This window comes from Natator depressus, chromosome 1, assembly GCF_965152275.1.
Source record: "Natator depressus isolate rNatDep1 chromosome 1, rNatDep2.hap1, whole genome shotgun sequence".
Classification (NCBI taxonomy): Eukaryota; Metazoa; Chordata; order Testudines; family Cheloniidae; genus Natator; species Natator depressus.
In genome coordinates this window covers 295,568,503-295,590,696 of record NC_134234.1, presented here as the reverse complement: position 1 = coordinate 295,590,696, position 22,194 = coordinate 295,568,503, and the positions used below count along the sequence as shown (strand labels likewise).

Sequence of the window (22,194 nt, the reverse complement as noted above, 5' to 3'; positions counted from 1 at the left end):
AATAAATAGGCACAGGTTTAACACAAGCCAAAGGAAGTACTTTTTCACACAACGCACCGTCAACCATGGAACTTGTTGCCACGGGATATTGTGAAGACCAAAAGTGCAACTGGGTTTTGAAAAAAGAATGAGATAAGGTCCATCAGTGGGTATTAGCCAAGATGGTCAGGGATACAACCCCATGCTGTGAGTGCCAGAAGCTAGGACAGGGGGCAGGGGATAGGGCACAGGACAAATTGCCCTGGTCATTCCCTCTAAAACACCAGCCACTGCTAGGAGCCAGGATACTGGACTAGCTGTACCATCGGGCTGACCCAGCATGGCCAGTCTTATGTAACAGAGCCACCGGGGGCTGCCAGGTGGGCCCAGCCTGCACAGAGCCCCCGGGGTTTGATCCGCTGGTAGGAGCACTGGGCAGCTGCGGTTTCTGCCGTTACAGCGGCCCTGCGCGGGGCGACGCACTCAGCGTGGGGAAGGAGCGGGCGCTGAGCTTGGCGCCGGGCTGGCGCCCATCAGCAGCCTCCCGCACTCAGCCGCCCTGGCCCTAGGGCCGGGGGCGGGGCCACTCACGCGGGGCTGGGCGGAAAGGACGACACGCACCGCCCCTCAGCGAGCGAAGCGTCCGCGGGTTCCGGCGTATGCGCGTTGGCAGTGCATCCGGTTCCTGCCCGTGGCTGTGTTGTTGTTTGGAGCCGGTCTCCGGGCCCCGCCGCCTCCCTCCTTCCCCGCCGCGGCCCGCGAGCCAGGAGGGACGGCCCCGGCGCTGGCCCTGTCTGGGAGGGGCGGCGGCAGCAGCAGGTCGCGGGGCCTCCTCAGGGTCTTGCGAGAGGGGAACGGAGCGAGGCGGGAACGTCGCCCAACAGGTGCCACCCTGCGCCAGCCTGGGGCCGGGTCCCCCGGGGTAAGTGTCAGCGGGCTCCGCTCAGCGCCGGCCGGGACTCTTGCCGGACCGGCTCCCCGGGCATGTGTCCCTGCGGCTGGGCGGTCCGCGTCTCGGGGCGGGCGAGAGACTGTGCCAGGCACGTCTGTGGACGGGAGGGCGAACAAGCGAGACTGACAGGCTTGTCTCAGGGTGGGTGTATCCCCAGGGTGTGCCCTGCCCCCCTCCCCCGCCCCGCGTATCACACTGCGCGTGTATCCCTGGGTGTGCCCTGCCCCCCCCCCGGCCCGCCCCGTGTGTCACTGTGTGTGTGTGTATCCCTGGCTGTGCCCTCCGTCCCGCCCTGCATGTCACACGGGGTGTATATCTCTAGGTGTGCCCTCTTCCCCGTGTGTACTCCCTCCGCCCCACGTGTCACGCTACATGTTTATACCACGTATGGCACTGTGTCTACGTGCATGTCTCATGTCCCTGCGTGCCTATCACTTTGTCCTGCGTTTGTGTGTATTACCGTGTTTAGACCATGTTTATCTTGTGTGTGTGTGATGTCACTGTGTTTAGACTGCATATTTGTGTCCTGTATGTGCATATGCCATGTATCATGTCCTCTGTATATCATGTACATATATCTCTGTGTTTATACAGTGTGCGTGCCCTATCTGTATGTTGTGGTGCTTATACCATCAGTGAGTGTCTTGTGTTCTTGTCACTGTGTTTGTAGCATGTATTGGGTATGTGATAGCTAAGTAGCACCTATGTGTACCTATCCCTGTATTTATACTGTGTATGAATGTGTGTACATGTGTACCGTATCTCTGTATTCTGTGTATACATAGTCTATGTATCTGTATGCTGTGCATGTACATCACTTACCTGCCTGCAGCCATGCACCTCAGAATATGGCTTCCTCAGCTTTTGCAAACTATGTTCTGACTACTTATGGCACTACTCACAAGAACAGAGGTGTTAAACTCTGATGTTTGGGCCAAATTCTAGTTGGAGTAATGATCTGCCTGCCTGAGTTCTTCCTACAGTTTCAGCTGATATAGCAGCTATTGTATAGTATTTTTTTCAAACTGTTGCATTTCACTCCAGAAGTGGTGGTGCTTCAGTGGTGTGTTAAATCTCTGTGTATGAGAGGTTGTATGAGATTTATAAGATTCAGAGTGAAAGGTATTCAATATATTATTTTTATTGGTGGAATCTGCTGAATTTGCAGTCCTAAAGTGTAAAGTCAACTATTTATTCACAGAACACATGCAACATCTTGACTGGAAAAATCATTTTTAGGGATGACCGTTCCATGTTACCCTTGGTCTCTGCTCACCTGTCTATTAGAAACTGTATGGGGGCTACCTTGTGATTTCCTAACAACAAGGAGAAGTGCAGAGTCCTGCACTTAGGACGGAAGAATCCCATGCACCGCTACAGGCTAGGGACCGAATGGCTAGGCAGCAGTTCTGCGGAAAAGGACCTAGGGGTTACAGAGGCCGAGAAGCTGGATATGAGTCAACAGTGTGCCCTTGTTGCCAAGAAGGCCAATGGCATTTTGGGCTGTATAAGTAGGGGCATTGCCAGCAGATCGAGGGACATGATCATTCCCCTCTATTCGGCATTGGTGAGGCGTCATCTGGAGTACTCGGTCCAGTTTTGGGCCCCACACTGCAAAAAATTGGAAAGCGTCCGGCGGAGGGCAACAAAAATGATTAGGGGACTGGAACACATGACTTACGAGGAGAGGCTGAGGGAACTGGGATTGTTTAGTCTGCGGAAGAGAAGAATGAGGGGGGATTTGATAGCTGCTTTCAACTACCTGAAAGGTGGTTCCAAAGAGGATGGATCTAGACTGTTCTCAGTGGTAGCAGATGACAGAACAAGGAGTAATGGTCTCAAGTTGCAGTGGGGGAGGTTTAGGTTGGATATTAGGAAAAACATTTTCACTAGGAGGGTGGTGAAGCACTGGAATGCGGTACCAAGGGAAGTGGTGTAATCTCCTTCCTTTGAAGTTTTTAAGGTCAGGCTTGACAAAGCCCTAGCTGGGATGATTTAGTTAGGGATTGGTCCTGTTTTGAGCAGGGGGTTGGACTAGATGACCTCCTGAAGTCCCTTCCAACCCTGATATTCTATGATAGGCAACCAAATATTTTGAGTTGCTGCTTATTGCCTTGGGGTGCATTTAAACTAATAACCTAAAGTGGGAAGGTGCTGCATGTCATTACCAAATACTCTGAGCAATACAGTACCCCTAAGAACTTACCTCATTTCCATATGTTTGTTCCCTATTTAAGTAGAAAGAGAACTAAAGTGTATTCATTTGTAAACTACTCCTAATCTTTATTTTAATTTACTAATGTTTTTCCATTTCAGGTAACATCATGAAGTGTGACTTTTTTGAGATAAGCTTTCTGGAGTGAAGTAAAGAAGCAACATATGAAATACATAAATATTTATAAGTAATGTCAGTTAATTTGCCTTTAAATGCATATTTTTATCTCCTGATTAACACAAGAAGCCTTTGGGGGAAGCAGAGAAACAAGCAGCTGTACTACTTGTGTAGACCTAAACTTTATTGGAGGATTAATCATGGTATTCCACTTAGAGTTTTTCATACAAGCAAAACTCAATGTAAATGGACCAGAAGCAAAACACTGAAGTGTACTAAACACATTTATAGCCATGACTTTTTGTATTATAGAGTTTCTAAACATAGCACTTCTTCTCCCAAGGGACTAACAAAAGTGAATAATCGTATGTCACGAATTAAGAACACTTTCGAATCTGTTTCAAAGGCTGTTTCTGGCACTCACAGTGAACTGCTTGCACGAATAGCTCGATTCAAGCCCAACTCCGGCACATTGGGGAAAGCATTTGAAAATAATGTTCAGGAAAACAATCTCCAGGTAAACCTAGAAAATGATAAACAAACTACATGTGCTGGAGCTCAGGGAGATTACAATAGCCTAGCTGTAAAGAACTTTGTTCACACAGATGAAAACTCAGAGTCTACATTGATAAGTAGAAGTGGCACTAATCAAGATACTTTAAAAGATTCTGTAGATATTAAAAACAACCTTTTTCATGTAAGCTACTTCATGACAAATTTTGGAGAGACTTACAACTTTTTAGCAAATCATATCAACTGGTACTTTGGGAATAATACTGTTATGGATCAAGAGAAAAAAGGAAATGCTTTTCTACAAGACTCTAAGAACGAACTCAGAAATAAACTTGATTCACCAGAAAGTGACATAATGAGTAATGAAAATAGGATGAGTTCAGCATCTGCTCTAATTTCTGCAGCTGAGATTCAAGGTGCTGACAAGACAAATACTGCTCTTCCAACTTCCACTAAAAAGAGCATTGCAAGCTTCCTTTCATACCCTAGTAACAGTGTACAAGCTTTTGTAGACAGTTATGTAGGCAGTCTGGTCCCCAAGTTGAGATTTGAGACAAAGGCCGCTTCAGAAGATAAACTACAAGAACGCGAAGAGTCTTTGAAAGATGAAGAGGGTGGCAGCAAAGAGATCAAAACTGCAGAAGGGAAAGAAAAGCGTTTGTCTCTTCAGAGAGAAAAGGCAAGTATTTGCTTAGTGTTTACAAATACTGGGTTTTTTAGCTGCTATAGTTGTCAGAGGCATGTTATAGCCTTATAATGTTATAATTTCAAAGCTATATTGAAATCTCACCTGCATAGGTGAAACATTGAACCAAGATATTTGAAGGACTGTCACTGTGAGCCAGATTTATAGTAGGCTCTTCTAATTTACGTAAATGAAGAACCAGAGATCAGTTCAGTAAAAAAACTCAAACGAAAAGCCACCTTCCTTGAAGCCTCTAGTGGTATTCTACTGTAAGCCATTCATCTCTTCTTGGAGTAATCTAAGAAAACAAAAATTTGAAAAAAGTCATGTCAAGATTTGTATAATCTTCTTGGAGCAGTTTCATATTCTTAATATACATATCTGTTTATCTTTAGATAATTGCAAGAGTGAGTATTGATAACAGAACACGGGCTTTAGTTCAGGCCTTACGAAGATCTTCTAACCGAAGAGTCTCTATTAACAGGATTGAAGAATTGACTTACCATCTCCTGGAATTTCCAGAAACCAGAGGAGTTGCTATTAAGGTACAAATCACTTTCACTCTCAACCTGTCAACTACAGATAGATAACAAGTATTTTTTGTAATGACAGATGTTTTATCATAAAATAGATAAATGTATAATCGATCATTTTTTTTCTTCTTAAACTGTTGTATCTTATACTTGTACTATGTGAGTATCTTTTTTTTTTTTTATTGCTAATGTATTCCCTCCAAGAGATACATATGTAAGCCATCATGATTGGCAGTCAGTATCTGCTTTGGAGAAAACCTTGGACTTTTAATTCTCCTATACGTTAACTGTTAAGGAATTCTTTAGTTCTCAAAGCAATACTGTGTACAGTGCCATAACAGAACCCCTGTCCTAATTGGGGTCCTTTGTGTGCTTGTGTAATACAAATAATGAATAGTAGTAATAAACCTAATAGACTGTTGAGTACAAAGAAAAGTTTCTGTTCTGTCATACTACTGAAATGATTTGAAGGCTTTTCCTGTCTGAGAGTGCCTTATTTTGTCTTAATAAACACCTTAGCTTTTGGCATTGTAGTTTATAATGAACTATGGATACCTGTTCAAAACAAAAGGAAGAATGGCCCAGATTTGTGCATCACTGTGATGCACAAAACTCCCACTTACCCTTCTCCTAACCCTGTAGGCATCTAAACTCAGTAAGTATCTAAGTTTCTGTCTCTGGTCATGTGTACCACTGCGTCAGGCAGGCTTCCAGATGCCTAATCTCACACCTAAGCCACAGCACAATTATCAAACCAGGTGGAGACAGGTGTTCCCCGCCCCTTGTCTGCAGGGGCCTGATCCAGAAGGTGTGCTTATAGCACCCTTAACTCCACACAAAATGGTATGGGGGAGAAGGAGGCTACCCTTATAACTAGGACCCTACCAAATTCATCATCCATTTTGGTCAATTTCATGGTCATAAGATTTTTTTAAATAGCCAGTTTCAGATGTTTACATCTGAAATTTCATGGTGTTTGTAATCATGGAAGTCCCGACCCAAAAGAGGGTTATGGTGGTGTGTGGGGGGGTCACAGGATAAGGCAGGGTTGCCACTTTTTTGGGGAGCAGGGCCTGCCTTATGGGTGGGTGACCGCCCATGGTCAGGGGGACACCATGGTCCATCCCGCCTCCTCCCCACAGCCAGCAGAAGGCCCCTTGAACTTCTGAGCCCAGAGCTGGGGAGGGACAGGGATGGGTGTACCCCAGCCAGGGTCTCATACTGTGCTCCAGGCTTCAGCTGCTATTCCCGGCAGGGCTGTGGAGGGACAGGACTTCCTCTTCCCCTGCACAGGCCGCTCCCGGGGCTGGGTCAGATCCACATCCAGGAACCTCCCCTGGCTGCACTAGGAAAAGTGGAAGTCCCATCCCTCTCTAGCCTGGCTGGGACTAGCAGCTGGAGCGCGTTGCACATTAGGAGACCCCAAATGGGTCGTCCCCAGTCCTGCCCCTCCCCTATAATATCTCTGTGGCTGCGCTGCCTTCAGAGCCCAGCTCACCAGAGCCCAGAGGTGGGTCTGACCGGCCCCAGTAGCTGCCTCTGCAGGTAAAGAGGAAGTCCTATCCCTCCCCAACTGAGTTGGGTCTAGCAGCTGGAGCCCAGCACATGATGGGAGTCCCCAGCTGGGGTACCCCCAGCCCTGCCCATCCCGTACAATAGCTAAGTATCATGCGGGAGATCAGATTTCACAGTCTGTTGTGCGTTATTCATGGCCATGAATTTGGTAGAGTCATACTTATAACCCTTAGTACAATGTATACAGTACTCACCCAGGATGTTGGAAACCCCAGTTCACGTCCTCCCTCTGCTTGAAGAGAACACGACTTAAACAGGGGATTCCTGCTTCTTAGATGAGTACCTTAGCCACTGAACTGCAGTTGTTCTGTCTCTCTAGCCTAATGCATATTTAATTGTTTATCCAAGGTGGAACAGCTTCAACGGGAGACCCACATCAGAATATCCCTGATAGATGGGAAACCCCTGTTCCAGTCCCTTTTTTGATCCAGGCCAGGGTCTTCCACATCCTGCAATGAGTACCCTGACCACTGGGCTAAAGGTTATAAGGGGGGGGACTCCTCCTCTTTCACTTTCCACCCTGACCCTTGGCTGTTTTGTGTGGAGTTAGCCAGGGGCCGCTGCTGTTCTTTCAAGAAATGGCTTATGCACCTAAGATACCTAATTCCAGGAGAGGGTTCCTAGCTGTGCAATAGGTACGTAGGCAGTGGGTATAATAGGCCAGGGAAGGCGAAGCCACTGTCACAGGACACTGTTAGTGGCTTTTTGCTTATTATTATGTACCATGCAGGTTCCGGGGGCAGCTGAGGAGGCTGTATCTGCTATTCAGCTTACCGGGTTCATCAGTAATCTCCCTGGACTCCAGAGGGATTACTGATGAACCTGGGAAGCTTAGTAGCAGATACAGCCTCCTCAGCCATCCCGGAACCTGCATGGTGTATAAAAAAAGCTCAGCGTTCTTCTGTTGGGTAGCTGTGGAAGGTGCACTGCCTTTCCCATTTTCCGGCTGGTGTAGCTTGGGTCAGCTCTGAGTTTGGGGCTGCTGGAGCTGGGGCTACTGGGGCTGGCTAAGCCAGGGCTGGGCTGCTCAAGTTGGCACAGCTGGAGCTGGCCCGGGGCTTAGGTCGGTTGGCTGACGTGGCTGGGGCTCGAGTCGGTCAGCCAGTGCAGCTCTGGCCTGCCCAGGTTTGCATGGGTTGCCGGGGCAGCGTGGTTGGGCTGGGGCCGGCATAGTTGGGTTGCCAGGACAGCCAGGCTGGTGCTCAGGTAGGCCTGCTGGTGCAGCTCAGGCCATTCTGGGGCTCCTCCAGTGGCAGGGGGAAGGGGTTCTGATAGGCCCTGGGCTTTTCTGGCTGTGGGAGGCAGGGCAGGGGGTGCCTCAGGGTTCTGCCTTGGGGGTTGTGTAGGGCAGGGTGGGGCAGAGCCAGGAGGCTAGCCCCTCCAAAGGTGTCCACCCACTGCCCAGGGATAGGTACCTCCCTCCAGCCCAGAGAGAGGCTCCTAAGTCCCTGAGGGGGGCAGGGCGTAGGATGTTCCCCTCTCCTCAGTGTCTGATATGGGCTAATTTACGCATGTGCCCGCTGAGCATGCTGGTTTTTGTGCATCCCATTTTCAGGCACTTCTCTCTCTTTCCATGCATTGTATAAGGAGCCTAGCTGTCTGGTGCAGGGTTTGCCAATTCCAGTGTGTGGCTAGGTGACTAGAATTCAGGAGTTGCAATGCTGAGGATTGTCATGCTTTGGCCCAGATCCAAAAAGGAACTTATGTAATAACCTGAGCTGGTATTTGGCTAGTATGCCAAAATTGACACCCTAACTCTAAAACCTCTGTAACTACAGTTGTAGTAGATATTAGAATTTTTTAACTATTTCACCCTTTATTGTTGCACTGTGATATGAAGTTTCCTGTGAATACACAAGACACATGGTATTGGACTTTTTCCTACCCTTCCCAATCCTGAGATAGTAAATCTACTGGGGAAAAAGAAAAGCTATTATTTTAAATTAAACTTTTGCATTTAAATTTAGATTTTAAAGTAGTAAATTAATGGTGGAAGTTTTTTGGTGTTAACACTTAGTCTAAATACAACTTTTTTCATTTCAACTGTAGGAAAAAATAATTCCATGCTTACTACAGCTGAGACAAGGAATTGATGAAACTCTTCATGCTGCTGTTAGGGAGGCTTTGGCTATAATTGGATATACAGACCCTGTGAAAGCCTGGGGAATTCGAATTCTCACTATTGATGGAGGAGGAACAAGGTATGACAGAAACTCTTTATCTCTTTGTAAACTGCAAATGTAGGTAAAATTGCAGTCAAACTCTAACCTCTAGAACCTGATTCTACAAACATTTGTGTGTGTGCTTAACTTTACGTATGTGCATGGTCCAGTTGATCCCCTAAGATAACTCACCTGTGTGAAGTAAACTATGTACATAAGTGTTTGTGGGAATGGGCCCCTAGTTTGTTTATGGAGGCAAGTAAAGGAAACAAATGTAAGATTCTTTTTGTAAAAAGTCTTTCTGTTCTTAATTTATGATTGATCTTAATAGTTCTGATACCTGAGATTAGACATCGTAAAAAAGTCAGTTTAGTTTTTTTAATCTTAAAGGGTTCCATCATGCATTATGCTGTTTAGAGTGTGTAGTTGCTAATTGGTTGGAAGAATCAGCTTACAAAACTTCAAAATTGGTATAAAAATGAAAAATACCACAAGTTTAGTACCACAAGTATTTGTTTGTGGTACTAAACTCGCAGTAAGACAAACAAATTCACATGTAGTTCCTGGAGCAAGGATAACACAAAAGTACACTACTCTCTCACAATGGGTATAGCAAGTAGCAGCTTTTCAGGTATTCTGTTTTAGCAGCTCATCTAGTATTGTCCCCTATAGAAGAATGAATGGTGTGGTGAAGAAAGCACTATTTAAAGGCCTACTGATTCATACATCCTCTTCCACCACCAGTCACTGATATTTTTTTTTTCTTTTCCTCTTCCTAACTTACTTGATTATTAGAGTTCCAATCCTGAAAACACTTACGCACATGCTTAACTTTCCATATGTGAGGCCTCATTGAACTCAGTGAAACTACTAACATGTATGAAGTTAAGCATGTGCACAAGTGTTTGCAGGTTTGGGTCCCAAATTTTTCAAAAAGAACAAGTGTTTTCAAACATGTTCAAAAAAAAAATTGGGTTTCAGATAATCCCCAATGGAAAGTGAAATATTGGGCAGTTGTAGTTCAGTTTCAGTAGCTTATAGATATAGGTGCACAGTATTTCTTACTCCTGTGGGGAATTCTGCGCCACTGCGCATGCACAGAATTTTTGTTCCCTGCAGATTTCTTTGCTTCCCTGCAGAAAAATGACTTTGTGACGGGAAGCAAAGGGAAACCACAAGAGTGGTTATGTGACCCTCCCAAGCAGTATGTTTCTGGTGTCCAGGGCAGCCAGCAGAGAAGTAAATCACTGTGGGCCAGGGGTGGGACTGGGTAAGACCCGGCCAGTGGCTCCTACCCTGCGCTCAGCTGCTAGTCCCAGCTGGGCTGGGGAGGGCAGGACTTCCTCTTCCTCTGCACAGCATCTGGGGCTGTGTCAGGTCCATCCACAGATTTCTCCCCTGGCTGTAGGAAGCTCTGAAAACTCTTCCTAACCCCCTTCCCCTGCACTTCCTGCACCCATTGCTGCTCAGGTGCAGGGGGAGGGATCACTGTACTGGGAGCTACTCCCCCATCCACCCAATCCTGTGTATCCAGACCCCCTCATACTCAGACCCTCCCACCGACCCTCACACCCCTCCCCTGCACCCAGAACCCCGCTGACGAGCCCCACTCCCCCTGCACCTGGACCACCCCGATGAGCCACCCACACCCAAATACCCACCCTGCTGAGCCCCAAACAGCTGCACATGGATCCCCAGTCCACTACCCCAGCATCTGGACTCTATCCCCCCATACCCAGATCCCCGCTCTGCTGAGCCCCAGCCATCTTCTCCCGCCACCCCCCTTCAGAGTCCCATTTCCATTGCACACAGTAACCCCCAACGAGCCCCATGCATCCAGATCCCCCTGTACCTGGATCCACCATTGAACCGCCCGCACCCAGATTGCCCCACACAGAACCATCTCAACCCACACCTGGATCCACCCACACTAAGCCCCTTCACACTTGGATCCTGCCTTGCTGAGCCTGCCTGCTAACACCTGGTGCACTTGGCATGGAGGAGCAGGTCCCCTGGGTGTTTCTGCAGCAGGCCTGGCCCTTGCGCTGTGTCAGGGTTGGATGCAGCTTCACCGTTGAGTCCATGTCCCTGCGGGAGCAGGAGCTGCACAATGATCTCCCACCTCTGTACAGCCAGTGGCCTGTGTTCCCCAATGCCATGCTGGAGCTTCCACATTTATTTGTCAAATAAAATTTGCAGAATTTTTCAGAATTTTAAAATATTGTGTGCAGAATTTTTCTTTTTTTTGATGCAGAATTTTTAATTTTTTGGCAGAGAATGCCCTCAGGAGTAAAATTTCTTCATTTACATCAAAGGCAGTTATTTAGGACTAAGTCCATGGCAAGTTTTAAGGTCCTGTTTTGGTTACTTGAGTATATAAATCATTTTTCTTTTTTAGAGGATATGCCTTGTCCCCCCCCTTTAGCATAACTCCAGAGCTACTCAGCTGACTTTTGTTAATGTTTTCCTAAAGAAAATCGCCATTGCACTTAGAGCGTGAAAACTTCAACGCAAAAGGAAAAGTCTTGAGAGAGTTGACATGGTGAAAATAGATTTATATAATGCAGTGGCTCTTTTCAATCCTATATTTAATTTATTTAGCACTGATAGTGTGCTCTAAACTGGACAAACATGTTTGATGACAGGGTTCATTCCACAAGAAATTTAGATTCATTTTAGCATGAATAAGACTTGCGGGGGTCAAGTCTTAATTCAGACAATTGTAGATTACTATGGTGCTTTGGCAGAGGACCCACAAAGCCTGCAGCGCAGGATCTCAAGATCATAAAGAGGTAGCGATAGGCTCAGTCTTCATTAAAAATACCAGTGTAGTTTGAACAAAAGGCACTCACTTTTCTGCTTTACAATTATACAAATATTTGAATATTTGCATAGTTTTATTATTTACAAAGAAGTCCAATTAACTATATTGGAAATGGAAGTCTTTTATGTATCCATAGAGTAGATATACTTGCAGTGGGCATGTGTATTTGTTCATGACATCTTGCCGCATTACTTTAATTCTGCTCTAGAGGGATAATCTTCAGGCTGAAAACTTGTTTCTTCCTATTTATTCTTTAGACACAGTGGTCAGAGTTCCAAGAGAAGTGCCAGTTGCCTTTTTGGGGGAAATCTGGCTTCCTGCCCACTAGGACCTGAATTTATTTTTACAACCAGTAGCATAAAAATTATAAAGCTTCCTTCAAGGATTAGTTTCTCTTAATCACTATCATCTTGTCTGGTTTTGAACCAATGAGCTATAAAGGTGAATGACAACAGATTGTTTCCCATTTTATGAGACATTAATCCTACCCAAATAAAATATTCTAGTTTTTGTACTCCGTTTTAATTTTCCGAGGGCTTTACATTTTCACTATGCAGCCTTGACTTTTTTCCCATGAGTTAGATCTGTGCAGTAGAAACTAAGTTTCTGAAAACCGGGGACTAAATTTCTATTTACTTCAGTATAAAATTATTTGTAAATCCTTTAATTTTTAAGGAATTAGATACTCAGACTTGTAGGTCTTCATATTGTAATTTTATTTTGTATGGTATGGTTTCTAAAGCAGGGGAATAGAAAATTTGCAAACTTAATTTTATTTGGTATTTTAAGGCAAATCTGCAAAATTCTTCAACTTTTAAAGTAAAAGTAAAATGCATTTTCTTATGTAATCAAAATATAAAATCAGTTTTATGGTACCCATTTGTGTTTCATCAACTGATATAATAATTCCTGTACTTTAGTTTCAAGATAATGGAAGTTAGAGATGGAGAAGTCATATTAGATTATCTGCCTCCCTGTGCAGGATTGCTTCCTACAGGACCCTTTCTAGACAGGTTTTAAATAGTGACTAGTCATTTTGAGTACCGTAATTTGGGTGTCTGGCTCGATTTTCAGAATGTACTGGGCACCATGGAGTACGTCAGGCTCCTTCAAGGGCTCTTAAGTTAGGCACCCAAAATCATTAGTCACTGGTATTTAACCTATACCTTTCCCTTTCTTATTGCATTATACTACTCCTCATTGTCAAACTATAAAATTCCTCTTCCTCCTTTGTATTAAAACCTTATAGACTTATTATATCCTGTCTTAGTTGTTGCTTATTCAAACTGTATACATGTTTAGCTCTGCGTAAGGCGTAACCAAACCACCATTCTCTGTGATGTTCCTTTAATATGTTTCAGGGGTTTAGTAGCACTTCAGACTTTACATAAACTAGAAGAACTTACTGGAAAGCCCGTTCATGAACTTTTTGACTACGTTTGTGGTGTAAGCACAGGTAATTAGTATTCACATTGTGGATTTTTATGTGATAAACTTAATACAAGTAAAAATATGAAAAAATCTTGTTTTTGAAAAATCTTTTTTCCCCCAGGAAAGCAACTCCATGTTTATAAATGTAAGCCAGTTCTTTTGTTGGGGAATGTTTTATTTTTTGGTAACTGGATGCAACTTTGAGAAGTTTGCTTTTGTATTTACAGCGTAATTTAAGACCTAGGTTAAATGGCTATAATTTTTTGCCAAGTAGAAATGTTGGTGACACAAAGAATGCTTGTTTATTACCACACGATTTCCGTCTAATTTTATGTTGAACCATGAAACTGAGAGGAATTTATTTTTGAAGAAAGTGCTCTTTAACACCTAGCTATCAAGATATTTGGTGTCCCATAAATACTGACGAGGAATATTGCAGGTTTTGAGCAATACCACAAAGGGTCTATAGAAAAACAAATGTAACAGATGCAATAATATTAATATCTTATGTATGTACACCTTCTTTGATATTTAGCAGGTTTCCTGGGTCTTGCTGTTTTGGGAGGGGGATTTTAATCCACTATCTCTTTGGCATCACATTCCAAGATGCTTAATCAACACACAATTTTATTGATGTGGTTCATAATTGTTATAAGGTTTGAGTGATTAAAAATGGGCACCTCAATATAGAAGAGAGAAGTAGTAAGACTTGTCATGAATATATTAATATATCAGCACTATATGTATTATGATCATGTGTACATATTATTACCATGGCTTGATGTTTTTTTTTAAACATGCTGTTTCTTTAAAAAGTGAGTGTCATAGTAAATATACTTGTAATCTGGGTCTTTTTTTAAAATAGTTTTAATTTTAGCTGTTTGCCTCCCCATGTCCAGGGAAAAGCCTTGCTACTTGCTGAGATTCTTTCTTGTATATCAGCAGGAGTGGGTCTCTAGGCAGCAGATGTCCAAAGTGCCTGAAGAGACAAGGCTGAAGATGTGCAGTGAATTTGAGGCCAGGGGAGGGGAAGCAGTTGTGCTTCTCTTCTAGGATCTGGCAGCTTGTGGGAGGGGGCAGATAAACAGTTTCCTCTGCAAAAGAGAGATCCATAACAGGGTGCACAACAAGTACAGAGAAGTGCTGAACTCCTGTTCTTCCTCTTGTCCCGTGCCAATCTGCTGTCCTGGCCTGCTTGTCACTACTCCTCTTCTGGCAACCATTTGATCTGCCACCCACTTGAAGAGGATACAGCACCTATGTTTCCTTCCACCCCTTGTCTTATCTTCCCTCATAGAATTGGTTTTCCATCAACCAGCCTCTTGATCTCCCCTTTAGTGATCTCCACCATAATCATCTCATTCTCGGGAGGTGGTATGTCTTGCCTAAGCTGCCATATTCTGTTAAGGGTGGGCACCAAAGCTTCTTTGACCATCCATGCTGTACATCTTAAGCTACTGTTCAAACAGCAGTGTGTTATTTTCAGGAGCTCCTACTACTACCCCATGTGTTGATTTAGAAAACAACCTCAAGAGGTGGGCTGATGCTTCTCCCTAGAAAAGAAGAAAGGTTCCAAACCTTTTTTTAAAAGGCCAAAACTGACCAATTAATCACCCTGGTGTTCACTCTTCAAAAAGTAATGTCAAGTCAGTAACAATGTAATACTATTAAGGCTGATGTAAGTGGTCTATTGTAGGTTACAACACAATACAGCTTAGGTTACAAAACAGTACACTTCACTTTAGAAATTTAAATACCTCATTTCTCCTGCTCTGTATATCTCTTCCAATGTAATCTGTTCCCAAAATACATTAGCAGGCATCACAACTTGAAATATTGCAGTTTGACTTTCCATGAGGAAGTACTGAGTTGAATCATAAATACTAGAGGTAACTTCCAGATCTAATAGGCAGTTTCAAGTAAAGGCTATTTATTCATGTCTGAATACTGGTGACATCATAGCACAATTTTTGGAAGCCTTCTTAATCCATCCCTAACTTCACACACTCAGCTGACCTCCCATTTGGTGTTTGTAATGACCAGATGATTGGAGCCTTCCTCTCTCATTTTGTAAACAAAGACCATTGTTCCCATTCCTTCTTTAGGACAGCATGTAGCTCCAATTTTTGCTTTTAAGTTCCCAGTTACAAGGGTGATGTCTTTGCTCGGTGTTTTGAATGAGTGTCTCTTCAAACCAGGTGGAGAACTTATGAATTGCGTCATCAGCTGCTGCTGTTGGGTCATAAACCTGTATGATCGACATATTAACTGGCTTAGTTCAAAGGTGAATTATAATGAGTCAGTTGTTGATGGGTTGTATCGAAGCACACACTTGGATGTCTCCTTGGATAAGATAAATATAATTCCATTTTCTGTTACTCTTCAGGATCCAAGAAAGCATGTGAAATGACCTCTACCATTTATCATCCTGAAATGACCTCTACCATTCCATCATAGCTTTGAGGTTCCACATACAGCTATCTTACATCTTTCCAATTCTTTGGTCACAATAGTAATCCTCCATTTATATATACTTAACTCTGATGATTAGTTTATGAAAGTTCAGGTCATTCTTTACCTTGGAGCAAATATCAGGCACTATTTCCTGAAGGATTTGGTATACCACCATAACTGCAAGCAGTACTCTTATATGGTCAGAACCTCTTCCCCAGTGTAATTTATCATGCCGTCTGGCCTGTGTGTGCGGGGGGGGGAGGAAGAGGGGTGTTCCTCACCATCCAGCACCACACATGGATCATGTTACCTTTGTTCTCCCATGATAGTTCTTGAGAGAAAATATAAAAGGTGGTTTGCAATTGCCTTACCTCAGGTTTGTGGCTGCACTGGTTAAGTCGTAATTGAATACTTCTGCCTTTAGATGGCATTTCCTCCATCAGCTGTTGCACTACACTCCCCACGTGTTTGTCCATCCAAAGCCATTGGTGCTTCCTGAGACTTTGGCCAGACACAGATGGTACCATCTACTGCCATTATGATAGCAGGCTACAATACAGCCTGACCTGACCAGGCAGTGTGGATAATATTAATTTGTGACTGCAGGATTTTTCCCTATTACATATTTTTTATTACTCTGAGAAGTCTAGCTTTTAAATGACTACTAATTAGACATTTCCTAATAAATATCTCAGTTATGTCTAGGACTCTTTTTGGGGGGAATATTGAGCCTAAATTTTCTTTTACCCAGTTTAATGTAATTACTCCTAATTTGTACCTTTTTGTCTCTCCTGAACAATTTTTCTCCCTCACCAGCATTGAAACTCTTCAGATATTACTAAATTCTCTCCCCACTATCTTAATTGTCTACTGGTCAAATTAAAATCTGTCTTGTGATTTTTTTTTTTATAAAGGGAAATTGTTAACACCCTGTCCCTGATACTGTGCCTCTACTCTTTTGGGGGAGGATGGAGGTGGGAGGAGAGGTTCAGTCATAATATCACATTGCCAGTCCATATCTAATCTGTGGTCCTGCTGTTCTTTATATGTATGCATTTTTTGACATTACTGGTGCCCCAATATTTCCCCTTTTTTTGAATATCTGTAGTTTTACATTATTTTTCCTGAACGGCACCAATTTGAATCTAATTTTATTTTATACCCAGATTCCTAACGTCTATACAGTGTATAGATTATTTGTGTCCTCACCCACATTTGCAGTATCGTCTGGTTTACTGTACTATAAACTCTGCATCTGACTAGAGCTCAGCTTCACTTCAATACATCTATGCTTCTCTTTTGTGCTAGCTGCAGAGTGACTCTAGAACAATAATTCCATCTGTCATAGATCCCTGGCCCTGCCCTTAAAGCCACTGCTGTGATACACATGTCAGCACTGTCTAAAGTCCATTTGGTGGTATGCTGCAAGCATGCTCTTCAAATACCATTGAACCTTTTTTCTCAGCAGTTCAGGGTCAGGCTATTTTGATACACACTACGTGACACTATGAATGAATGGCTAACTATAAATCAGTTGCAGATAAATATATTACAAAGCTTTTAATTTTTACGAGCTTTCCTGGAATCTTTACATATTTATTTAGAATCTTTACTGAACTGATGAGTTTGTCAGACATTCTGTATGTAAAGAGTGAAAAATAAACATCATGATTTGATTTTAGGCCGTTACATATAGCCTAGACTTCACGTATTAGGTTGCCTTCTCAAATAAAATATATTTATAAGAAGTTAAGTCCCTTTTTTTTATGTAACTCTTTGCAATAATAAATCACAGTATATTTTATTGTTTCTTTACAAAACTTTCCATAATTTTATTGCTGAAAGTAAAAGCTGTCTCTAGTTATGTCCCTCAAAACAAATTGATATACTCTTTGAACAAAAAAGAGCCTGTGAAAAAGTCAGTTGATCATACCTTTTTAAAGGAAAATATTATAATATGTGAATTACCATGGCTTCTGAAACTTATTATATTAAAAGAAGTAATACAGCATCATTGTGTCATCCCAAGTTACATTTCAAATTTTATTTTATTTTTTTCAGGTGCTATATTAGCATTTATGTTGGGGTTGTTTCATATCCCTCTGGATGAATGTGAGGAACTGTATCACAAATTAGGATCAGATGTGTTTAAGCAGAATGTTATTGTTGGGACAATGAAAATGGGCTGGAGCCATGCATTTTATGACAGTGATATCTGGGAAAAGATGCTCAAGTAAGTTAAAATGAACTTTAAATCATTTTTGAAAATATGTGGTCTTGTTGCTGCTTTCATTGTAAGCAAAAGTTTAAAAACACAGCTCTAAAAGGGTAGATACGTTATACCAATATCTTTCGAAATAGCTGATTGTTTCCATTTAGCCCAAGTATCTGAAAGCATTTAATGCAATCATTCTTCTGTTTCCAGGGAATAAAATGAGCTGTGATGTACAGCTTTCTGATTTTTATGCCCATATACTTTGCTCATTCTGTCTCATTACGTGTCTGCTACAAATATTGCTAGCCACATGCTGTGAATTTTCCCTAAGGAAAAGTGCTAAAAGTGAAATAATAAGCTGTGTCAAGCACCCCGCCCCCCATTTTAAATGCTACATTATGTATCTTCCTACCCACTGCCTTTTTCTTTGAAAAGGGGAAAATCCACAAAAAGATACTGTGATGAAAAGGTGTACCTGCTGCTGTGTAAAATCTGTCTATAAAGTGAGGAGCAGTTGGTTTTCTGTGTGTGTAATAACAGATAACAAGTTAGGAAATCATTTGTTGAAGAAATGCATTTAGTGTTTTTATATATTGATGTCAGGAGGTTTTTTTTTTTTATTAAATTGCTTCATATTCATATTTAAAATAGTTTTAGTATTCATAATTCATTGTATATTTAGAGTGGCTTGCTTTTTGGAAATAGTAAAGTTAAGAAAACCTATATCAACATTATGGAGGAAAGTTGTTTAAATTTTAAACTTTTGGGCTCTTAAAAATGAGACAAATAACATTGATTATCTATCAAACAATAATGGCAAGCTTCCATATGTAGACTTGCCAATACATTTTAATCCTGATTTTTCAATACCCATTCTGTTTTGTTCCTTGTCTCTTTTGAGCAGCTTTTATGTCAGCACCTGAGGTTGGTTATTACAATATTATCTTCCAATATTTACTGGTGAAAGCATTGAGTATTTGTTTAGAGGACATTTTAAAGCTGAGATGGACTAGACCTCCCTATTCATTACCAGAAAGGATCACATTCACCGGCTGCTAACTCTCTCTCCCTCGATGATAACATTTCCTTGTAGAAAACTCAGCATTGCATCTGTGTTAAGACAGTTGAGTATTTGTGAGTCAAGTTTCTCTCAAGCAGGCATCTGTAGATAGTAGGGTATACACAAGGTTGGCTGACACATTTGCTTACCTCAAAAAATTGATGCTCTGGACCGTATCTGCGCTACCAAATAGTATCTACTGACTGCAAGTTTGCAACTGCACATAAAGTAGAAGCAACTTGCTATCCAAACTCAGTAGCATAATGGAGAATTTGCCATGTCTTGCTATTCTGGGAAGTCTGTCTTCCCCACTGTTGCTTTGAAAGCCACACAATATTGAAGGTCGCGTCTATTAGTAGAAGATTATACCTGAATTGCCTCAGTATCCGGAAGATGATCGGGGACCTAGTTTAATCCTTGAAAACAAATGCTGTTTTAACTCCACATTCAATATTTTAAAGAGATGAAAATGTGGAGCAAACATTTTACAATAACTTCTTTCTTCCCCAGCCTTGCTTGAAGTGAAAAATTATATGCATCTTCAGGGTTGGCCCTGAATTGGCATAAGATGCCTATTCTGAGTGATAAAGCGTTACAGGTCCAGTCTCTCACCAGCTTGTGATTTTTCTGTGGCTTTAGTGGTCCAACTCCTGCATATTTTCAGGTTTCGACAAAATGGAGTCAAGTGACTTGACCCACCTTGGGCTGGGGTATAGGATCACTGCAGCAGCTTTACCCAGGTGGCACATTCTGCATGGAAAGATATCACTAAGAGCTCTTATTTAAGTGATTGCCCATGTGCATTCCACTCTTAGTGTATGCCCTGATCTACACTACGAGTTAGGTCAACTTTAGCAGCGTTAGATCGATTTAACCCTGCACCCATCCACACAACGAAGCTCTTTTTGTCAACTTAATGGGCTCTTAAAATCAATATCTGTACTCCTCCCCGACAAGGGGATTAGCGCTGAAATTGACATCGCCGGGTCGAATTTGGGTTAGTGTGGACACAATTTGACGGTATTGGCCTCCGGGAGCTATCCCACAGTACTCCATGGTGACCGCTCTGGACAGCACTCTCAATTCAGATGCACTGGCTGGGTAGACAGGAAAAGCCCCACAAACTTTTGAATTTCATTTCCTGTTTGGCAATCAGCAGAGGTGACCATGGAGTTTCAGAATCGCAAAAGAGCTCCAGCATGGACCAAACGGGAGGTACTGGATCTGAATACTGTATGGGGAGACGAATCCGTGCTATCAGAACTCCTTCCAAAAGATGAAATGCCAAAACATTTGAAAAAATTTCCAAGGGCATGAAAGACAGAGGCTTTCACAGGGACCCGCAGCAGTGCCGCACGAAACTTAAGGAGCTTAAGCAAGCCTACCAAAAAACCCAAGAGGCAAACGCTCGCTCGGGGTCAGAGCCCCAGACATGCCACTTCTATGATGAGCCTCATGCAATTCTAGGGGGTGCCCCTACCACTGCCCCACCCCTGTACATGGACTCCTGTAAGGGGGGAGTCTCACGCAACAGGGATGAGGATTTTGGGGACGAGGAAGATAGCGCACACCAGGCAAGCGGAGAAACCGTTCTCTGCTACAGCCAGGAACTGTCACCCTGGATCCAATACCCTCCCAACCCGGGCTCCTGGACCTTGAAGGTTGGAGAAGGCAGCTCTGGTGAGTGTACCTTTCTAAATATAATACATGGTTTAAAAGCAAGCGTGTTTAATGATTAATTTGCCCAGAAGACTTGGGATGCATTTGTGGCCAGTACAGCTACTGGAAAATTCTGTTAACGTTTCTGGGGATGGGGCTGAAATCCTCCAGGGATATCTCAATGAAGCTGTCCTGAAGGTACTCCCAAAGCCTTTGCAAAAGGTTTCTGGGGAGGGCAGCCTTATTGCGTCCTCCATGGTAGGACACTTTACCATGGCAGGCCAGTAGCACGTAGTCTGGAATCATTGCATAAGAAAGCATTGCAGCATGTGGTCCTGGTGTTTACTGGCATTCAAGCAACATCCGTTCTTTATCTCTCTGTGTTATCCTCAGGAGAGTGATATCATTCATGGTCACCTGGTTGAAATAGAGGAATTTTATTAAGGGGACATCGGAGGTGGCCGTTCCTGCTGGTCTGTTTGCCTGTGGCTAAAAAGAAATCATCCCTGCTGTTAGCCACGTGGTGGGAGAAGGGGTGAAGTGATCATCCCAGAGAATTGGGGGGGGGGCGGGGCAGTTAGTTGGGTTTGTGCTGCATGTTAACCCGAAAACATCAGCCCCTCCCTTTAAATGGCCAATGTGTCTCTTTCAATTTTTAATCTCCCTTTTTTTTCCTCCCGCAGCTGCAAATGTTTCAACGTTGCGACTAGCATCTCCTTCCCGGAGGCTAGTGCAGATAAGAAGGCGAAAAAACCGCACTCACGATGAAATGTTCTCTGAGCTCATGCAGTCCACCCAAACTGAAAGAACCCAGCAGAATGCGTGGAGGCAGACAATAGCAGAGTCCAGGAAACCACAAAATGAACGCGAGGACAGGAGGCTAGAGCAACAGGAGAGGTGGCAGCAGCGTGATGAAAGGAGGCAGGATGTAATGCTGAGACTACTGGAGGATCAAACTGATATGCTCCGGCGTATGGTTGAGGTGCAGGAAAGGCGCAGACCGCCACTGCAGCCCCTGTGTAACAAACCGCCCTCCTCCCCAAGTTCCATAGCCTCCTCACCCAGACGCCCAAGAACGTCGGGGGGAGGCACTCCGGGCACCCATCCACTCCACCCCAGAGGACTGCCCAAGCAACAGAAGGCTGACATTCAATAAGTTTTGAAGTGCAGTGTGGCCTTGTCCTTTCCTCCTCCACCACCTCACCCGGTGCTTCCATCCTCCCTTACCCCTCCCAGGCTACCTTGGCAGTTATCCCTGTATTTGTGTGATGAATTAATAAAGAATGCATGAATGTGAAGCAACAATGACTTTATTGCCTCTGCAAGCAGTGGTCGAAGGGAGGAGGGGAGGGTGGTTAGCTTACAGGGAAGTAGAGTGGACCAAAGAGTCTCACTGCTGCATTCGTCCATCAAGCAAAAACTCGACTATCTGCTGCACCTGAAATAGTACAAACTTAGCAGTTTTCCTCTATCAGTGTTTACCTGGCAGCAACATCAGCTTTCTGCCCTCACGTGGATAACTGTTCTGTTTTTTCTAACAACATGACAATTAGATTCCTTAAAGGCCTGGAAAGATTTTACCCTCAACTAAAGGAGCCCATTTCCCCTTGGGACTTGAACTTAGTTTTGTCTAAACTTATGGGATCCTCTAGCAATGTGCTCCTTATCATATCTTTCCTGGAATGTGGTTTTCCTAATTGCTATCACTTCTGCCAGAAGGGTCTCCGAACTGCACATCATCACATCCAAACCACTGTACAGTCTTCTTTAAAGATAAGATGTATTTACACCCTCGTTCGAGGTTTCTCTTTAAGGTAGTT

At 43.4% G+C, this 22,194-nt stretch overlaps 2 protein-coding genes across 2 annotated transcripts in view; both read left to right on the top strand.

Moving 5' to 3' along the window:
* Nucleotides 1-672: 672 nt before the first annotated feature.
* Nucleotides 673-22,194, top strand: part of PNPLA8 (patatin like domain 8, phospholipase A2) — a 63,583-nt gene continuing 42,061 nt past the window's right edge. Inside the window, exons 1-6 of the mRNA XM_074951898.1 lie at nucleotides 673-901; nucleotides 3,248-4,455; nucleotides 4,857-5,006; nucleotides 8,619-8,770; nucleotides 12,917-13,011; nucleotides 17,502-17,673. Coding sequence (XP_074807999.1) covers nucleotides 3,337-4,455; nucleotides 4,857-5,006; nucleotides 8,619-8,770; nucleotides 12,917-13,011; nucleotides 17,502-17,673 — 1,688 coding nt within the window. The 5' untranslated portion in view covers nucleotides 673-901; nucleotides 3,248-3,336. The remainder of the gene's footprint in view (nucleotides 902-3,247; nucleotides 4,456-4,856; nucleotides 5,007-8,618; nucleotides 8,771-12,916; nucleotides 13,012-17,501; nucleotides 17,674-22,194) is intronic.
* On the top strand, nucleotides 19,302-21,530 carry LOC141995481 (uncharacterized). The gene is made up of 2 exons (XM_074966743.1): nucleotides 19,302-20,395; nucleotides 21,058-21,530. The coding sequence occupies exons 1-2, from the start codon at nucleotides 20,029-20,031 to the stop codon at nucleotides 21,528-21,530; spliced, it is 840 nt and encodes a 279-aa protein (XP_074822844.1). The 5' UTR covers nucleotides 19,302-20,028.